The 20,871-nt window shown below is 35.9% G+C and overlaps 2 protein-coding genes across 8 annotated transcripts in view; both read left to right on the top strand.

Annotated features, from left to right (window-relative positions):
* LOC109052661 (exocyst complex component 6) overlaps positions 1–11,182 on the top strand; it is a 48,327-nt gene extending 37,145 nt beyond the window's left edge. For 4 of the 7 annotated variants that reach the window (XM_042767261.1, XM_042767257.1, XM_042767260.1 and 1 more), the window contains 4 exons: positions 3,106–3,179; positions 8,492–8,604; positions 8,875–8,886; positions 9,694–11,182. In XM_042767261.1, coding sequence (XP_042623195.1) covers positions 3,106–3,179; positions 8,492–8,604; positions 8,875–8,886; positions 9,694–9,826 — 332 coding nt within the window. In that variant the 3' untranslated portion in view covers positions 9,827–11,182. The remainder of the gene's footprint in view (positions 1–3,105; positions 3,180–8,491; positions 8,605–8,874; positions 8,887–9,693) is intronic. The other 3 variants (XM_042767262.1, XM_042767258.1, XM_042767263.1) reach the window with 1 other exon arrangement.
* A 5,990-nt stretch (positions 11,183–17,172) lies between these two features.
* On the top strand, positions 17,173–20,320 carry LOC109052662 (cytochrome P450 26A1-like). Its single transcript, XM_019070073.2, has 7 exons — positions 17,173–17,568; positions 17,724–17,948; positions 18,280–18,561; positions 18,640–18,795; positions 18,898–19,032; positions 19,113–19,265; positions 19,374–20,320. The coding sequence occupies exons 1-7, from the start codon at positions 17,380–17,382 to the stop codon at positions 19,716–19,718; spliced, it is 1,485 nt and encodes a 494-aa protein (XP_018925618.2). The 5' UTR covers positions 17,173–17,379; the 3' UTR covers positions 19,719–20,320.
* The last annotated feature ends 551 nt before the right edge of the window (positions 20,321–20,871 follow it).

Raw genomic sequence — 20,871 nt, 5'->3', positions numbered from 1 at the left:
GATGGTTATTACAAATTGTAATAATATTTCACAGTATTTCTGTTTTTACTGGATTTTTAATTAAATAAATGCAGCCTTGTTAGGCATAAGAGATTTCTTTTAAAAACATTTTAAAAAGTTACCAACCACAAATGTTTGAATAGTAGTGCAAAGTGAATTCAGGTTCATCAATAATGTTAAAATGTGGACAGCTCTTTGGTTCTAGCATCACATCTTCTGCTCCTCTGCCATTTAAGATTTCAGTCACGCTACATCACTGTCAGCAGAAGTGAAAAGGCTGTGTGTGTGCATGCTCGTATCTGTGGCCTCGGGTCACAGATGTCTAGAGTTTGTGAGGGTTCAACCATACAGGTACGCCAGGGAATGTCTGACCCTTCTTTAAGGTCTGAATGGGGTTCGTCCCATTAGTGGCAGTTCATCTTACGCTAGTCAAAACACAGACAGTTAAGATGCACCCACACAGGAATACTTATGTTGTGAGTTCACAGTCTGATTTGTCTGAATTTAGCTTGGCATTTATAGTGGATCAGTGGATAGTTGATAGGGAAGTGAAGGAAAATAGAAGTCACATGCGTTTGGGATGTGATCAATGTCAAACATGCACTTTCATTCAGACTAAAATGGTAATCTGTCTTTTTAAAATGTTTAAAACACTTACTCCAACTGAAATATTACCAGTCCTCTTTCTGTAGTTTGGCCTCATCCAACATACATACACATTAATGGAACCACAAGTGGCCTTGGTGCACTTGATCTGAAGGACAGAGGGGACGTGCAACATGAGTTTAGTCCTTAAAATATTTCATTTTGCATCTTGTGTATTTGAAGGCTGCAGCTCAACTATACTGTAGATCCATTATAAGTGCACATGAACACATACTGACTGACTGTTGCTTAATCTCAGGGCTCATGGTAGGTCTGTTATCATTAATGTAATCTTTGTGAGAAAAATGTCTTTGCTGGCTGCACAAACTTGAAACCAGTGTAGTTCACTGTCTGAACAGCACAAATGCTGTTCTCATAAACTGTTACACTTTATTACCAAGCTCTCTGGAATACCTGATTATTATGGTTGATCCGGCATTCAACAGTCAGAAATTTCTACAAAATGATAGCAAATCTGAATAACTGGCAAATTTTCAGCATAGCTGAGCTAGTTTTGTCTCTCAAACCACTCTGATAGATGGATGGATGGATGGATGGATGGAGAGAGAGATAGGTTAGTTAGTTAGTTGGGTTTGTTAGATGAATAGATTTGATAATCTTGGTTTATAAAACCAATGAGTGAGTTAAGATCATCTAGTTTTAGGAAACCATAGTTAGTTATGATCATCTTGTTTTAGAAAACCATAGAGTGAGTGAGTGAGTGAGTGAGTGAGTGAGTGAGTGAGTGAGTGAGTGAGTGAGTGAGTGAGTGAGTGAGTGAGTGAGTGAGTGAGTGAGGGAGGGAGTGAGTTAGTTATCATTTGGTTTTAGAAAACCATAGAGTGAGTGAGTTAGTTATGATCATCTGGTTATTGAAAACCGTAGAGTGAGTGAATGAGTTAGTGAGTGAGTGAGTGAGTGAGTGAGTTATGATCATCTTGTTTTAGAAAACCATAGAGTGAGTGAATGAGTGAGTGAGTTAGTTATTATCATTTGGTTTTAGAAAACCATAGAGTGAGTGAGTAAGTGAGTTATGATCATCTGTTTATTGAAAACCATAGAGTGAGTGAGTTAGTTATGATCATCTGGTTATTGAAAACCGTAGAGTGAGTGAATGAGTTAGTGAGTGAGTGAGTGAGTGAGTTATGATCATCTTGTTTTAGAAAACCATAGAGTGAGTGAGTGAGTGAGTTATGATCATCTGGTTTTAGAAAACCATAGAGTGAGTGAATGAGTTAGTGAGTGAGTGAGTTAGTTAATTATGATCATCTGGTTTTAGAAAACCATAGAGTGAGTGAGTGAGTGAGTGAGTGAGTGAGTGAGTGAGTGAGTGAGTGAGTGAGTTATGATCATCTGGTTATTGAAAACCATAGAGTGAGTGAGTGAGTTAGTTATGATCATATGGTTATTGAAAACCATAGAGTGAGTGAGTGAGTTAGTTATGATCATCTGGTTATTGAAAACAATAGAGTGAGTGAGTGAGTGAGTGAGTGAGTGAGTGAGTGAGTGAGTGAGTGAGTGAGTGAGTGAGTGAGTGAGTGAGTGAGTGAGTGAGTGAGTGAGTTAGTTAGTTAGTTATGATCATCATGATCATCTGGTTATTGAAAACAATAGAGTGAGTGAGTGAGTGAGTGAGTGAGTGAGTGAGTGAGTGAGTGAGTGAGTGAGTGAGTTAGTTAGTTAGTTAGTTAGTTAGTTAGTTATGATCATCATGATCATCTGGTTATAGTAAACGATAGAGTGAGTGAGTTCTGGAAGGCTGGTGTCCTGCAGAGTTTAGCTACACCTTGCCTCAATACACCTGCCTGGAAGTTTCTAGTATGCCTAGTTAGAGTTTGATTAGCTGGTTCAGGTTTGTTAAATTAGGGTTGGAGCTAAACTCTTCAGGACACTGGCCCTCCAGGACCAAGTTTGGAGACCCCTGGTTATGCTTATCTGGTCTTGGAAAACCATAGATGCAGTGAGTGAGTTAGTCTTGATCATCTGGTTTTGGACAGCAATAGATGGTTAGTTAGGAAGGGCATCATGCACAAAACCTGTGCCAAATCCCTGTATGGATAATTCTTCTGTGGCAACCACTAACAGGAGCAGCTGCAGGAGAGAGTGAGTGATTTAGTTAGTTGGTTATAGGTATTTTTGATCATCTGGTTTTGGAAAACAGTGAGTCAAGTTTCAAATATATGCAGCAACACTAACTTGCTGTATATATTTATCTGAACTGAGTTTGGTAGATGTAACTTAAATGTTTTAGGACAGCTTATTGTTAGAAATTTTAGTCTCAGAAATGTCATAATAATAAAAAAAGAGTAGATCCGTATGTTGGCTTTATCAAGCAATGTGGTACATGGTTAATGTTCACAAAAAACAGGGTAACAAAAAATGCTTTGTAAAGATTGTTCAATAGTTTTAACAATAATTCAACATTGTTTTTTTAATAGTATTTTTCTGTTCTTTTCACAGTGTTTGCCAGTTCAGAACCCGTGCCAGGATTCCAGGGGGACACGCTGCAGTTGGCCTTTATTGACCTCCGACAGGTACAGACCTCTCTGCAGACATGACTGTTCTTGATCCACAGTCCCTGTGAGTGGAGCTGAGGGGAAGGGTGGAGAACATACAGCATTAACAGGCACTAATGGATTATCCCAATCACTTAGTCGCAGTGGGGTTCATTATGCTATCAGGATTTCTTTCTTCGTTTGGTCCTGTTTTTTGTGCTGCTTGAAGTTTGAACTTTTAATCTGGGCCTGAGGTGCTTAAGGTGTAAAACCGAGGTCGCGTCAAGGTTTCTTCTACAAAGGTATGTCATATAAGGAAGTATTATTTGGGTGTGGAGTTAATAATACTATGTTTAAAATCCCTTTGGTTTCTAATACCTCTTTTTATGTTCATTAGAAAGCTGAAAGTGTCTTCAAATCACACATGCTGCAGTGTTACTTAAAAATTTTCAGCATGCTGTTGAAGAAAGAAAAATTACATTTCTGTCACCATTTACTCACCCTCTTGTCCTGACTTTATTTGTGTAGAACACAAGCTGTGTTTTTCAAGATGTCCTGGCTGCTCTATTCCAAGTAAGGGATGGTTCACCCATAAAAGAAGACCATATGACTTAATTAGATGCCATTAACGTCAAGTTTTCAATGATTTGTTTGATTACAATGTACGCAAATTTTGATTCCCATTTAAAGGGATAGATTACAGTTGTCAGAAAAGAGAAAGTTGTCAAATTTGCAGTTACTCTTGTCAGCCGTTGAAGAAACACTCATGCGGCTGTGTTGACTCAAAATATAAGTGTACGATACATTAAAAAAAAAAAAAAAAAAGAAGAAAATACTAGTAAATGTGGACTTGCATCATCACAGTCCGTGAAATGGGTTCATTCCTCAGAAATACACCTTTGGTATTCCACAGAAGAAAAGGAAGTTTGGAATGACATGAGGGTGAGTAAATGATGACACAGTTTTATTTTTGGGTGCAATTTCAAACCCTGTTCATTGGAAATGAAGAAACGTGCAGTTCTAGCTTTATCTGCATGCCATGCACCGGTCGGGGTGGCTTCTTTCACCCCTCGATTACCTTTAGTGTGACGCTACTTTGATCCTCACCTGGTTTCTTGGAGGATTTGATGACAGCTTCTCTCAGGTGCTCTCAGTGAGCTCTGGCTCCAATTCAGGCAGAGCGAGCTCGGACAAGGTCAGAGATAAGGAGAGCGGAGTGCTGGCCATCAGAATTTACCTATTCACCCCAACCCCCCGTGTAATGCATGATTCCCATCATGCATTACAACGCAGAGCTCTTATCGCAGTCCTACATGGAGTAGATGCCGGGCTACCGCTTTTTTTCTTTTTTTTTGGGAGCTTGTACCAACACCAGATAGAGAGGTCAAAGTCTCCCTGCCAGTCATGCAGCGGCTAATGGAGAGGCTCTTGTTTACTCTGTTGTGTTTTAAATGTTTTAAGTTCTTGTTGTCTGTAAGGTGACACTGTGCAGGGCTGCAGGTGCTTGTACTAATACTGCTAAAAATTCACTTGTTCACATCACTTAAGAGAAACTTAAATGTCTGAAGGCACATTTCTGAACATGCCAAGTTTTCCTGTGTTCTTCACTTTCAGCAGCATCACGAGTAATTATTTAAAAGTAGCGATGCTGCTAACTTGACTCCTTTTTTCAGTAGTGTGACAATAGATCAGTTGTTAATGGTAGTACAGCTAGTACTAGCTACTTTTTGCAACAATTAGCAATTAAGACAACATTTAAAACATGAAAAAAGTCAAAAACTTAAGCAATAATCAAAATTAATTATAGCATTAATTAATCAATATAGCATTAATTTAGGTATTCAGTTCTTTCTTTTTTTTTTACTTTTACTTACATACTGTATGGTTTGAGCTACATGAATGCTTCATCATTAACAAAACAATTCAAAACTTCGGAGTCTCTTATGCTCACCAAGGCTGCATTTATTTGATCAAAAATACAGTAAAAACTAATTTTTAAAAATATTACATTTTTAAAAAACTGTTTTCTGTTTTTACATATTGTTTAGAAGGAGTTACTCACGATCACCAAGGTGCCAGACAAACAAGACTGAAAATCTCAAAAAATAAACTGTCTGCACACTTGAATTTACATATTGTAAAATGTAATTTATTCCTTTGATTTCAAAGCGGAATATATATATACAGGGTGTATTATTGTATATATTAGTGTATTTAATGTCAAGAGTAATGCTGTCATCATAATTGAAATTTAAAATCATTCATTGTTTTGTACCAGACAAAATGCAACTCTGAATAAATCCTCATTTCTATGGATAGTTCTATAACTCATCTTCAACTCATCTTCAGCTGAAACATTCAGAGGTGGACTTTTTCTGTAGATTACTCACTGTGAACTTTATCAGGTCTTGTGAGTCTGTAGCGGCGAGATCTCTAAAAGGTCATGATTAGTGTTTCAGTGGCTAGTGCACTTAAGGCCCCAATATATTTCAAACAAAATCAAAGAACGAACTAATATGATGTCATTTCGAACAAAATTAGGCCGAAATGAAGTTCGTTTTGAGTTCGTTTTAGCAGTTCGAAACAGCTCACCAAAGTTTTGGCTCCTAAACACCTTTGAGCTTCTATTGGTCCGTGGCGGTTACGCAATCGGTGGGTGTGTTCTGAAAATCCACCTTCTTTGACATGCATTTTTTTCCCCCCGGTTCGTTTCTCATTCCACAGAGGTCCGAGCATAGAACAACATCTCATGAATACACTGTGCTGAATAGCTGAGCTGGCACAAATATATCAGCACCTGTACAATCGCTCGCGGAGAGACTAATGATTCAGAGAAAGCATTTATGCAGTTATGCAAAAAGCAACGTAGAGAAACATCTGCGAGAAGTTTTCAAAAGCCATGAAAAGAAAAAAAGGAAAGAGTAAAGATATAAGGTAGCATGTACCAATTACATGTGTTTCAAATAAATGTTACACCATACTGCTGCTGCTGCTGTTGTTCTTTCAATAAGCGAATTTAAAGGGTATGCAATAAATGAAATGCCAAACGAACATACAATAATAACCCTTTGTTTTTATCAAAAGTAAATCATGACACCACATAAAATATAAAAAGGTATAACAATTTATCCAGTTTAATAAAATAAATGAACAATAAAGTAAGAAACTGACTCAAATTTTTTTTTCCACATCATGCTAAAGTTTTCAGACTATGAGACATTCACACTTCCCATAAAGGACTGATTATGGAAATAGAATGGTTCTTTTGTTTTGCAAACATGACTCTGAACTGCTGCTAATCATTATTCTTTTGTCTATAATATTCTGACCATTGGTGCCCATCTCACACCTAGATTGCCTACACTTCATCATTTCATTGTTGTTGTGTTTAGGGGATATGCGCAAGCATCGTGACACGTTTACATTAATCTACACCCCGCCTCCAGCAGCGCAGGGGTGTTGGAATGTTCAGAAACACCGTCGCTCAGCATTTTCGAACTTCTTTTTGCCCCAAAACGAAGAACGAAAACGAACTTCATTTGAAGTATATCAGGGCTTTTAGACTGGAGCTACCCTTTGGGAGAAATGCACTTTATTTGGATTGTAATAATCCTAATTAAGGGCACACAAATAATGTTAAAATGTCTGATTAGTGAATACATTTTTTTTCATGATTTATAAGAATCTTAGATATTGCTTTAATATTTTTTTGTAATATTATTTGATTCTTTTAAATATTTATGTATGTATTTTTGAAATTGTACAACTTTTTTTTCATCTTCAAATTAGATTTTATACCCTAGATTTTCAGTGTGGTCTGGAACTTTTGGATCCCACCGTTTATCGAATATTCATCAAGAGCTAATTCATAACAGTCCAAACTAGTCATTAGTTGGGTATCCAGGAAATGCATGAACTTATATTGTGTATACCTTAAATGACAGTTAAATCTATTTTGGATAATTGATTTAACTGTATCGCCCAGCCCATGGTCTGCAAATATTGACATTTACGAGCACATGATACTCCGCAGGGTCTTATTGTGTTTAGCAGCAATATTGTCACAGCCCAGCAGGAGCAGCAAACAGCACTAAATAATGGTCCGAAAAACAGACCTCCTCAATACGGACCACATAGTAGGTGTGAAGTGCTATTACCCCCTGAACCCTCCTCTCCCGGCCCTCCATAATGAACGAGCCATCAAGGAATTGTCCCCCATTGATTGATATTGATTTGCATACATAGAGGTGAGTGATCTGGCCCTTCTCCAGCAAATTAAGTTCAATGTGTCCAGAGCTTTGCTTTGAATCAGAGTTGCCGAGTGGCAGGGAGCCCACTGACCAGAGCACCGTGGAGCCAGGATTAGCTCCTCCGTGGGTTATCTGGAGGTCACGGAGGGATTTCTCTTCCTTTTGCATTTAAAGTGCTCCCAGATCCCCAACAAGTGCCCTAGTGCTAACCCCCACCATTAGCGTATGACCTCACACACTTCTCTTTGGGCAACTTATGAATTATTCATTTATTTAATTACTTAGTTATGATCAGGGTCCTTGCATAGAAAAAGTTTAAAATATCTGGGAGTTCCCAGGATATTTTTTTATATTTTGTTGTTATTTTAATTTTAGTTAAAGTTTTAGTAGTTTTGTTGTGTGTTTTGTCATTTTTAAATATAAAACTATAGAACTATAAAAATATTGTTTATCATTTTTAACCATGTTTTAGTTATTTTAGTTTCAAATTTACCTCAAGTAAAATGAGAAATGTTGCTTTGGCAACTAATAACAATATTTGAGGGGGAAAAAAAAGTATATTTTACTTTTTTCAGCTATTGTTTCTTTTATTTCAATTAATGAGAATGTTTTTGTGGTTTTAGTTTTTGTTGACTATAATAACCCTGAACAGGCCTGGAAAGTCATGAGAATAAATAAAATATTGAAAATTTAAGAGATTTTTTTTTCCCACTTTATTCTCAGCTCTGCTATATTTTGTTGGCTTGAATACATTTACGCTATATTTAATGATCTTTGGAAATCTATAATTTTATACATTCATTGGAAATTCTTTGGTCAAATAGTGTGGCAGCTTATACATTTTTGCTGTTTATTTTTTATTTTTATTTGTAGCTCTTTGCATAAAAGTGTATGTTTAATGAAAACAAATGCAAAATACACTTATTTTATTCTTCTTCACTTTTGTTTTACTGCCTGTACTATTGGTTCTGGTTAAAGTTAAAAACTTGATTTTATCTTTATGAATGTCTGGTTTTGAAACTGTGGTTGATTTTCTTTTTTTTTTTCTTTCTTTTTTTTTGACTGATTGTGTACCATTGTGTACTTTGTCCTGTGTTTCAGCTTCTAGATCTATTCATGGTGTGGGACTGGTCCACGTACCTGGCAGACTATGGACAGCCCACCTCAAAGTACCTGCGGGTGAACCCCTCCACTGCGCTAGCACTTTTGGAGAAGTATGTATTGTTTCTACTCTTTCCTTCAGCTCAATGCTAATATCAAACTCCACTGAAATCCTTCAAGCTTCCTAGAGTGCTTTACAACAGTTACTGTTATAAATATGATGGTTATGATGTTGCCTTAGAAGGCAGCTGGCGGCTCACTAGTTTCAGAACAGTACCTCAAACATGAGGTTAGAGTGATTTGATCAGTGGAGCTCTGCTTTGTCCTTTAAACCTGATATATAATCTTCGTCCTCTCTTTTTTTTCTTACTTACCAATGCCAGAGTCAACAGAGGGTACGTAGATCCAACATGGATTTCTCTTTTTCCATAGTATTGTGATATGCTGCATGAACAGACTTTTACATACATCATCATTTCATCATCATTTATTCATCCCACACCTACTGCAGCATGCATACTGTACAGAGTGGCTGAATAATAATATCATTTGAATAATTCACATATCATGTCACGGATCACTATATCATTACTAATTCATGATTTATGATTCTTACTACACTGAAAAATGTCTGTTTGATATTCATATTTAAGTGTGTTTAGGATGCATATGCAGAATAGAATAGGCATCTGATATAGCATGCAAATAATGAAGAATATGCATTTACACTGATATTGTTTTCATTATATATGTGTGTGTGTAAAAATATTAGTTAAACATAAAGTCAAATTAAACAAATTGTATTTCAGGTAATGCATCCAAAGCAACCTTTCTGTTTTCATTTAAAGTTGAAATACAAAAATAACTCAAACTAAATGAACTAAAACTTGATAGAAAATGAATGAAAACAGAAAATGTAAAAATACAAAATATTTACAAAAACTTTTAGTATTTCAGTGATTTTAAAATAACCCTGGTTTACAGCAGAGCTGTAGTCTGTACAAAGTGTATAAAACTATTTACATTTGTTTAATATGTTTGGTCAGTAAATAATTATATTATTTAGTAGTTTTAAAGACTTTATGCCTAATTTATTATTCTAAAATGTTGAAAACAATAATAATAGCTGTTTTCTGGACTGCGATACTGTCTGCCATATATTTATTTGACTGTAATATTATGTCCTCATTTTGCTTTTCCAGGATGAAAGACACAAGTAAAAAGAACAACATCTTCTCCCAGTTCAGGAAGAACGACCGTGACAAGCAGAAATTGATTGAGACGGTAGTGAAGCAGCTGAGAAGTCTGGTGAATGGTATGTCCCAGCATTCCTAGAGTCGTCCAAACACTGGGCTGGGTTTGAAAATGTAACTTAGAAGCTACGTTATACTTCTTGCTTTGGCCCCTTTTTTTTCAAAATCCTATTACTTTGCTGTAAGGTAACTACTCTTAAAGTACTGTGGTATATTTTGACTGCATCCTCCATGTCTTCTGCCAAAATATTCAGCACTGTAGGTTAATAATGTAAATATATGGCAAATGTGAAGAGTAAAAAAAAAAAGTGAGCATATGAAGTTATGCAGTAATTTTTTGTAATGTATTTTTAAAGGTTGAGAATTATGTTTTGTACGTTGTGAAAGTGCAATGACTCCTAACACTACACTTGAGAGAGCGGAAGTGTGGATGTGACTGGTGATGCTGATGGTCATATTGCAACCTGTATGAAATTCTCCCTGGTGTAACATGGATGAAGTTTAAATTGTAAATAATTTTAAATATATTTAACACTGCTATGGAATCATGCTTCCCATCGGTCTGCCTCGAGTTGAAGTTAAACTTATAAATGCTAAACATTTGCATGAGAATGCGTCTTTTTTTCTTTTATGTTGGCAGACTTTGTTTTAACTTGTGTGCACAAACAGCACTTCTTTATTAAAAAGAATCTCAAATTGTCAGCTGCATTTCACTGAAAAATGTACAGATGCACCACAGAATTATATTTCATTTTTATTTTCTCAGGGGGAAATGAAAGCTTTGGGTTCAGACGCTTTAGAATCTCATTTTTAGGTGAAAATAAATAAGCAATAATTGGTCAAGCTACAGACTCCAGCTACAAAATTTCAGATTCATTTCTTTATTTTGTTTCTTAAAATGTATTTTGACCAGGCATTTTGCACTTAGAATTATTTAAGTTAGCATTTTAACAAGCAACTGTATGCTGCTTATGTATTTAAAGCACCACTGTATATACCATAATATTTTATTAAAATGGGAGAAAAAATGGAATGTAAAGTTAAAATATTTGTCATCTGTTTCCATATTTCAGTTTTCTGTTGATGGCTGTAACAACACTAATATTGGATTCACTTTAAAATAACACTCATAACTTAAAGACTCGCTTAACAAATCAGTAGTTCCTTTACATTCAGATGTCAGAACAGATGAAGTATTTGATTGTACATTAACTAATGATCTGTTAAGCATTGTGGAATGTTTGTTAATATTAATAATGAAAGTTACTGTAAAGTGGCACCCAGGCATTCAACATTTCAAAGAGGCAAACAGAATCAAAATCTTCAAAAATCTGTAACTGGCATTACCTGGAGTTACACAAACCCAAGTGACTTCAGTTGTTTCCAAGGTCCACCCATTTTTATTTGTGTGCTTTAATAAAATATCACCACAAAAATACATTTGATTCATTGTTTTTTTGCTTCTAATATCTTTACCACTGTATATACAGATCAGAATTTTTTTAATCAACTTAAATTAAGATACTCAGCCATGCTAAACTTTGTTTTGGTGTATTATCTTATTCTATTGTTGGGTATACATTATTTTTAATATTAATGTTATTTGTTAGATATTCAGTGTAATTGTTTTAATTGTGCATTTAATTGTTGTTTAAGTGCATCTTAAGTCATACTAAGATGATGGCTGGATGATATTTCTAAACTTCAGTTCCCATGTATTCCAGTCGGGATTTTCTCTATGGCAGGATATATCGGCAGACATTCAAGCTGCTAAATTCAGAATAACAGACGATTAATGATAACAGACTATTAAAGATTGCTTAAAAAATACAATATATTAAAGAAAGAAAGAAAGAAAGAAAGAAAAATTTTAGTAAAAAATACGTTTTGGTATCTACTTTGCAAGTGTTTTTTCACCTAATAAAGTGCTTTTTTGAAGGTTATGTCAGACGACTTGAGATGAAATAAGGGGCCAAACTCAGTGGCAAACTCCTTGGGGGACCTTCACAAGAAGAAACACAAAGTGAGACATTACACCAATTAAAAAAACAAAAAAAAATCTTAATCGTAAGATTCTTAGATTCAAGATTCTCATTCTGAACCAATCCTGATCTAAGGCTTTCAGTCACACAGCTTTGGAGAGCTACATTCACTCTTAAAACTAAAGGTTCTTTACTGGCATCTGTGGTTCCAAGAAGAACCTTTAACATCCATGGAAACTTTCCATTCCATTTCTTTATTGTGGAAAAAAAAGTTTCTTTAGATTTTTTAAATGTTCTTCACACCAAGAAAAACTGATCACTGAAAGGTTTTCCATTTAGAGGTGAGATAAGGAATGTCCAAAATCATCATGAAAACTCACAAACAAATGTAAAATTCACCTGCTCAGAATTGAAACTGGCTACCAAGAGAATCCCAAAGATGTAAACAGTACCTGTCGTTCATCCTTCCATGTTCATTTCACATCATTTCTCATTCACATCCCTTGCAGATACGATTCATTATTTGTACTTTCAAGCTCGTCTTTCTGTTTGATTTTTATTTTTATTTTATTTTTGACCAGAGTGCACTTATTACTTGAATACTCTATATGAATAATTCTGACTATATTTTGCATTTTTGCAATAAAATGCAGCTTAATTATTACATTGGCTACAGTTTTTTTTTATTTATATATATCTTAAATTATCAAATCAATAAATATAAATACATTTATGCAGAATTAACTTATTATCAAAATGCTAAGCATATGATTGTTGGATTTTTTTGCATTTGGAATTTGTAGGTATTTGAGGCATTACAGATATGAAACTAGTGCCTATAGATATAATCGTTCAACAGAACTGCCTTCTTTAAATCTAACATCAAAAAAAAAAAAACTTTCTCTATTTATTAAAAAAGATTCTCGACTATTCTTTCAACAAAACATGTTTTCTTATTTTGTTAGGAATAGTTTTAATTTAATTAGTTGAAACTTTTTTAGTTTTTACCTGTGTCCAATCTTTCTTTAGGCTTCTGTTATTCTTTTCTGTTTACATTTATATTTATGCATTTAGCAGACGCTTTTATCCAAAGTGACTTACAGTGCAATCAGACTTTGCCTTTTTTTTTTTTTTTTTTTTGACCAGTATGAAAAAAACAAAACAAAAACCTTTTTATCAGTTTCTTAATGACATCCTCCTGACATACATACATACATATTTTTTTTTTTTTTTTTGATGGGGTTTTTTGATTGGGAAATGTCATCAAGAGCTTCAGCATGTACCTGCAGTAGATACATATAGGTAAATATAAGTGAATATAAAGTAAATAAAAGCATAAGTAACTTTAAAGTCACACCTTGAAGTCACTTTGATTACACACACACACACACATATATATATATATATATTCTTAGAAGGCGAGTCCAAAAGCTACTGCAGAATTGGAATTACCATATAAGCTCTTTTCACCCATTAGTAACACTGTTAGGAACATTTCATATATTCTGTTATCTAATCGTTTTGTTTAGTTTGGCAAGGAAAGAGCCTTTAATAGCAGCAATATTTTTAAATGCAAATAAAAAGCAGAACGAGGCTCTAGAGGCTGGAGCTTACAGTCAGTCTTCAGTCTGACCCTTTAGTGAACTGCTTGGCTGTGCTCTCGTGACCCCCTCCCGCGGTGCTCACGGTTCAAACTGCGTTCGCGGGTCTATATGTCATGTAAACTCATAAATCAAAGACAAATCCACTACCTATAGTTGTGCCACGTGTCACTAATGTGAGTCATTTTATGCGAGTTAACAACAACATCAACCAGGAGCATGCTGCGTACACGTCATCCGAGGGAACGATGCGCGGGTTATCATCTGTATATATTCTGAAATAACTGGCAATTAATAATTTCATATGATCACAGGGTATATAAAGCAATTTCCCCAGAGACATTTTTAAACATGGTAATCGAAAACGATTTCCTTTTTTATCATGGGTGCGAATTATAAGGGGATGGGGGGATCTGGCGCCCCTAATTAAGGCTTGGGTCCTCAAGTCTTTTTTCCGATAATTATAAGTAGGCTACATTTCCAAACATAAAAATTTAGATTACAAGTAAGGGCGCACTAAATAGAGGCTTGCGAACGGGTAACGTTCGTCTGAGGAAGTAACAATTACAACAATACACTATTCAAGCGCTTCTGTAACAAAAAAAAAAAGTGTTTTTAAACATCTCTCAAATGGTTGTCGTTTAACTGTGCCCAGCAAAAGACAATTTGGGTTGCGCGAAACTTATCCGCATATTGCGTCCTGACAAATTCATTTAAAAAGTCGAACCCTTCTTGAAGTCATTATAAAGCTCGCAAACTACTTCTCACCACCATTTGAAAGCTGTATATCTAAACATATGAAGAACTCGGTGATGAGGATGAAACTGTGATAAAAGCGACGATCTACATCCAAGGCTCCAATTAAAACTCTCTCTCGCACACCAGTGAAAGGCTGTTTATCTCGGGCCCCAGTTAGAACATTACTGTAAGTGGCTTTAATGATGCCCTTGATTTGATTTTTGTGATGGACAGCGCGGAATAGATGGGAGTGTGGATAATTACTGCTGCTCAGGCTGCGTATCTCGTTATTTGATGGACAGTGAACTTGACGAGCTTTGCGCCCAGAGTTCACAGAGATGTCAGGGTCCGCGCTGCAGGGTCACCAGCGGGTCACCAGCGCCCGGGAACGAGCACTGAGAGCAACACAAACTCAGCGCTGGGTATTACAGCTCATTCGTGCCATGTATGGTCAGCGATGACTCAGAATATTAGCTACTCTCCAAAAATCGCTAAATAAACATGCAGTTGAGAAATAAATTGCAAACAGCATAGATGCATTGCGTTTGGACAGCTCCCTTTAGAGTACTAGTTTTAGTAATGAAAACTCTTACTGCATGATTTAGCTCAATTTTGTGGTGAAAATAATAATCAGTGCAAAGCGATTGTGAATATTTAGACTGAAATGTTAAAGAATAGAATAGGCACTTAAGATTCAATTCAGTTTTATTGTCAGGACTATTAATTTGAATCCCACAGTATTCCAAGCCCAGCTAAATCATCATGTTTTTGGATCCATGGACATGTACATGGTATTATGCAACCAACTCTCTCTCTCTCTCTCTCTCTCTCTCTCTCTCTCTCTATATATATATATATATATATATTATTTGGTATATATATTCCATATTTGTGACCCTGGACCACAGAACCAGTCATAGGCCTAAGGGTCATTTTCAAAATTGAGATTTACACATCATCTGTATAAGAAATAAGCTTTCCATTGATGTATGGTTTGTTAGAATAGGACAATATTTGGTTAAGATACAATTATTTGAAAATCTGGAATCTGAGAGTGCAAAAAAATCTAAATATTGAGAAAATTGCCCTTAAAGTTGTCCAAATGAAGCATATTACTAATCAAAAATTAAGTTTTCATATATTTACAGTAGGAAATTTACTAAATATCTTCATGGAACATGCTCTTTGCTTAATATCCTAATGATTTTTGGCATAAAAGAAAAATCAATAATTTTGACCCATACAATGTATTTTTGGCTATTGCTACATATATACCCCAGTGACTTAAGACTTGTTTTGTGATCCAGGGTCACATATATATTTGTATATTTGTATGTTTTATGATTTCATTTATGGATCTATGACATAGCCTGTATCACATCTTTCAGATGGCAAAACTGGAATTAAAACAGCTTTATATGTTGATATAAAATCAATTTTGTTTACAGTTGACAGTTCTTTGTAAAATATATAAATGACTCAAACGCAACAGAAAAGTTTGGTCACAAATGTTGCCAGTGGATTAAATGGGTTAAACTACAACACCACACTAGATTAGTGTCACAGTTTACATACCGGATATAAAAAAAGAAAAACAAAACAAAACATACCAATAATAAAACACTATTTGAGAGCTATAAAAAGGAAAAAAATATACAAGCTGTCTACGGTGAACTATCCTTGAACTTCAGGTTCCATTGCTCTTGGCTCAGGTTGAAAGAGTTTATAAGGTTCGTCAAAGCATTTCACACACTGCTTTGACTCTTACGAGGGAAAACAAGTCTCATAATTGCACAAATTCACAAATAAGGCCAAGTTTGAAGGTTCACTTAGGGCATTTGGCACGGTCAGGTCATGTTGAAGAATAAATATGGCAATGGTCGTGTAATGGGTTAACATATGAACACGTTGCTTACATAGACACATGCCTAAAATACCCTCAAACATAGATATGTCATGCGGGAGTTTTCCCCACCCCAACACACAGGACGAAAGGTGAAATGCAGGGCAGACACACATCAAAGAATGAAGAGAGGGAAAATTTGGAGCCATCCTGTCTCTTTAACTGACTGACTTCACAGCTTGTTTTTTCCACGTTATGGCTGTCGTAAAAACAGTAATTCAGACTGTGGGTGTTTGCTCTTTATGTACCGGTAACCTTGCTCTGCTTCGTCACTTTTTAAGCTGACCCAAGTTTGAACCCTCAGTGAGACAATAATCATATTTATGATATTACTGCACACTCTGCTTCACATGAAAACAGGGCATAACAGCTATGGCACAGTTCCAGGTTAAAGTCTAATATGAGATCAGATCCAGCAACACAGCCCTGACAACACATAGAACTGTCAGAACTTATTTCAATCACTGACCTCTACAACTTAAAATAAGTGATATACACAATTTCACTATTGTAATGTATATTGATATTGTAATCTGTTCCTGATAATGACCCAAATGTATTTTTTTAATAGAAAATAATCTGTACATGTCTATATTAATAGAAACACAGAGAACACAATGTAAGGTAAAATATTACTTAATAGTAAAGAAATAATCCTAAATTATTTTTTCTTTTTTCATATGGTCACATATGATATATATATATATATATATATATATATCACACAATATATATATATATATACATATATACATACACACATATACACACATACATACACACACACACACACACACACACACACACACACACACACACACACACAAACACACATATATATATATATATATATATATATATATATATATATATATATATATATATATATATATATATAAACTGTACATTTGTAGATAAGCCTGTGTAATGGCCTTTTAAGGACCCCCACGGCAAAGAAGGACAAAAAGAGGAACATTTAAGGGATTTAAAATGTAAAAGTAGAGCGTCACAGTTTAAGCTCCTCAATTAAATCCTCTGTGCCCAGAGTAATGAGTGTAAACGACGGGAATATTGGTAACAAAAGAGCCTCGGATGCTTCCTTTTGTGCCCGGGGAATTAACACCTTTTCAAAGTGAAATCTCAGGATTGTCTGCCTTCTACAGGAGGTGGTATTAAAATGCGCCTATAACAAATGGTTCAGAGTTTGGAGCAGCTTCTGCCCTGTGGGCGGGGCGAGATGACACCACAATTAAAGATGAACTTTGTGTGAACTAATTTATCTGAGGAAGGTAACAGGAGGAGACCTGCGCGCAATGGATATATAAGGGCGCACAAGCGAGGACGCTCTCAGTCTGCGCGTAAAGACGCATCTCCTAACCAGAAGCTCTTTTGCGATTTTGCGCGCTTCAGCATGGGGCTGTACACTCTTATAGTCACCTTTCTCTGCACTATCGTGCTGCCCGTTTTGCTCTTTCTCGCCGCGGTTAAGTTGTGGGAGATGTTATTGATTCGCCGGGTCGATCCGAACTGTGGAAGTCCACTGCCGCCAGGGACCATGGGCTTACCCTTCATTGGAGAAACGCTCCAGCTGATCCTCCAGGTACGCGTGCGCTTTTATTGCCATTTGCAAAAGTTCAGCTGAATTAATTTAAATGCGATGCACACTAATGTTTTGCTGTGTTATTATCGGATACATGTGGAGTAAAATGTGCGTTTGGAATCTTTGTGCCAATAACGCGTTGTCCTTACACACAGAGAAGGAAGTTCCTCCGGATGAAACGCCAGAAATACGGATGCATCTACAAAACGCACCTCTTTGGTAACCCGACTGTCAGGGTGATGGGAGCTGATAACGTGAGGCAGATTCTGTTGGGCGAACACAAGCTGGTTTCTGTTCAGTGGCCAGCATCAGTGAGAGCTATCCTGGGCTCTGACACGCTCTCCAGTGTTCATGGCACTCAACACAAAAACAAGAAAAAGGTAAGGATGCGAATCAGTACTTTTGTGTTTTGTAAATATTAATATTTTACTACATTACAATGTTCTCTGAGGAACTTATGCAAGACCTTTGAAGTATGTCAGTGGTTCCTCCTATAAAGCCATACCATACCAAAGGATTTGAGGCACTTGAGATGTTCCTTGATTAAACAAACGATTAGGGTTAAGAGTTGCAGGGACCTTCTCTCTCCCACAAGTATCTTCTCATATTACAGTGTTAAGACTGTAAACCTCATCTTCAATCTTTGCATTGAAATGAAAACATGTTTAAAAAGATGCACTGATTTATTTCTTTTTTTAATGTTTGGTTTAGGCCATTATGAGAGCATTCTCAAGAGATGCTCTTGAGCACTACATCCCAGTTATCCAGGAGGAGGTGAAGAGTGCCATACAAGACTGGCTGCAAAGAGATCCATGTGTGCTGGTTTACCCAGAGATGAAACGACTCATGTTTCGTATAGCCATGAGAATCCTGCTTGGTTTCGAGCCTGAGCAAATCAAGACAGATGAGCAGGAACTGGTGGAAGCTTTTGAGGAAATGATCAAAAACTTGTTCTCGCTGCCTATTGATGTTCCCTTCAGTGGCTTGTACAGGGTAAGTTATTGTAGAATGATGCATTTTCGGTATGTGAATTAAACTTTGGAAAATAACAACCTGTAATTTGTCTGGCAGGGTCTGAGAGCACGCAATTTCATTCATTCCAAAATCGAGGAGAACATCAGGAAGAAAATTCAAGATGATGACAATGAAAATGAGCAAGAACACAAAGATGCTCTTCAGCTGTTGATTGAGAACAGCAGGAGAAGTGAAGAGCCCTTTAGTTTGCAGGTAACTAATTCTCATTAGACTTCTCGGATATTGTTTTATTCCCAAAAGTAAGTGACATCCAGTCAGTGAACATCATTAATAAAGTGTTTGTTTTCCCCTCAGGCAATGAAAGAAGCAGCTACTGAGCTTCTGTTTGGAGGTCACGAGACCACCGCTAGTACTGCAACCTCATTGGTGATGTTCTTGGGTCTGAATTCAGAAGTGGTGCAGAAAGTTAGAGAGGAGATTCAGGAGAAGGTATGATCCAAGACGTTCTTCTCAGTTTGATGGCACATTTAAACCAATGTGTAAGCTAATGGACCCATTTTTATTCACAGGTTGAAATGGGCATGTATTCACCTGGAAAGACCTTAAGTATGGAGCTGTTGGAACAACTGAAGTACACTGGATGTGTGATTAAAGAAACTCTCAGAATCAACCCTCCTGTACCTGGAGGCTTCAGAGTGGCACTCAAAACCTTTGAACTGAATGTAAGTCGAACTTTAAGGCTTGATCATTAATATTATAGACTGTTTCTGCATGTTCTCCCATGGTGTATTTCACACAAAAACACTAAATGTTCTTTTACTTCCCTTCAGGGTTACCAGATACCTAAAGGATGGAACGTCATCTACAGCATTTGTGACACACATGATGTAGCTGAGGTGTTTCCTAACAAAGATGAGTTCCAGCCAGAGAGGTTCATGAGCAAAGGCTTGGAGGACGGCTCCAGGTTTAACTACATCCCCTTCGGAGGCGGTTCCAGGATGTGTGTGGGCAAAGAATTTGCCAAAGTGTTACTTAAGATCTTTTTAGTTGAGCTAACACAGCAGTGCAACTGGATTCTTTTGAATGGACCCCCGACAATGAAAACGGGCCCAACCGTTTACCCAGTGGACAATCTGCCTACCAAGTTCAGTAGTTATATCAGAAATGAGTCCTGAACTAACACGAGCTTTGTACATATGTTTTTTTTTTTTTAGATGAGCTGTGATGTATTGGATTTTATATTTTGTTTATATAAAAGATGTGTATATAAGTCTATACAAGAAAGCAAAAACGAGGGCACTACTTTTTCATGGATCACTGTAATTCTACAAAGTGTCTGTGATGTATATTTATAATGTAGTTGTGATATATATATATATATATATATAGCTTTTGTACTGTATGCAACTTATTTAACTTGCTCTTTATTGTATGGGTTTTATTTAATAAAACAAGTTTTTAAATTTCAACCAGTTTTTCATTACTGGCAATAAGTTGATGCTAATAATAGCATGTGATTCACATGCAAAGCACATGTAAATAAATTAAGATTGAACATTCTGGACAATGCCCTGATCCTTTTTCATGTAAAGGCATCAGTATGTTATCTGAAAAGGTCTTCCAGGCAAACAGCAACATTGAGATCTCTTTAGCAGCTAAAGCATGATGAAATGCAAATTACCTGGAGCCCTGACATTAAAGAAACTGACCAAATGTGGGTCAAATTTCTAAGGCCTGTTAATTATCAATGTGACTAAAACTTTTGCAAAATAAAAAAAAAACTGCAAAAATGTCCAGCTTCTAGTCGTTTACTTTAGTAAACCTTAACTGATTTTTATAAAGAAAACATAAGAGTAACTATTATTTCATTAGTAATATTTCAAAATGTACATTTAATGGACTGAAGCAGCTTAGGTTTAATTGATTACATTAGTTTTAGAAAAAAAATCATGTTAAAATGTATTAAATTTGATATATCAGGCTTTTGAGGAACATTTATTTGTCCATCTCTCAATCGTCATTGTATTGTATTGCTTTATATGTTTTAAAAAAGAGCTTTGATCATAAAACCAAACATTTAAATATCATCTAATTCGATTATTGGGAGATATAGAGTGACAACGGATATTTATATGCATTTTATGAAAGTAACCCACTATGCTATTATGAAGATGTAATTTCATCATTACAATTTACCAAACTTTTTTCCATATAAATATCAGCAACTGCACAAAATTGCATATTTATGCTCAGTTAGTGTCTAAAAATGAGGTGTTTTCGAGTTGTGAGCTCTACATTCTTACTAAATCATATGAGCCATAAAAGCCT

The sequence above is a fragment of the Cyprinus carpio genome, chromosome A12, assembly GCF_018340385.1.
Source record: "Cyprinus carpio isolate SPL01 chromosome A12, ASM1834038v1, whole genome shotgun sequence".
NCBI classification, from domain to species: Eukaryota; Metazoa; Chordata; class Actinopteri; order Cypriniformes; family Cyprinidae; genus Cyprinus; species Cyprinus carpio.
The sequence above is the reverse complement of the archived record's forward strand: the minus strand, read 5'-3'. Positions and strand labels throughout refer to the sequence as shown.

What these genes read in the sequence shown, in the direction of transcription:
- LOC109052662 (XM_019070073.2), top strand. Translation starts at nt 17,380, where the DNA reads ATGGGGCTGTACACTCTTATAGTCACCTTTCTCTGCACTATCGTGCTG. An exon ending in AAGAGCCCTTTAGTTTGCAG is followed by an intron (nt 18,796 to 18,897) that starts GTAACTAATTCT and finishes TTTTCCCCTCAG; the next exon opens with GCAATGAAAGAAGCAGCTAC. An exon ending in GAGAGGAGATTCAGGAGAAG is followed by an intron (nt 19,033 to 19,112) that starts GTATGATCCAAG and finishes TTTTATTCACAG; the next exon opens with GTTGAAATGGGCATGTATTC.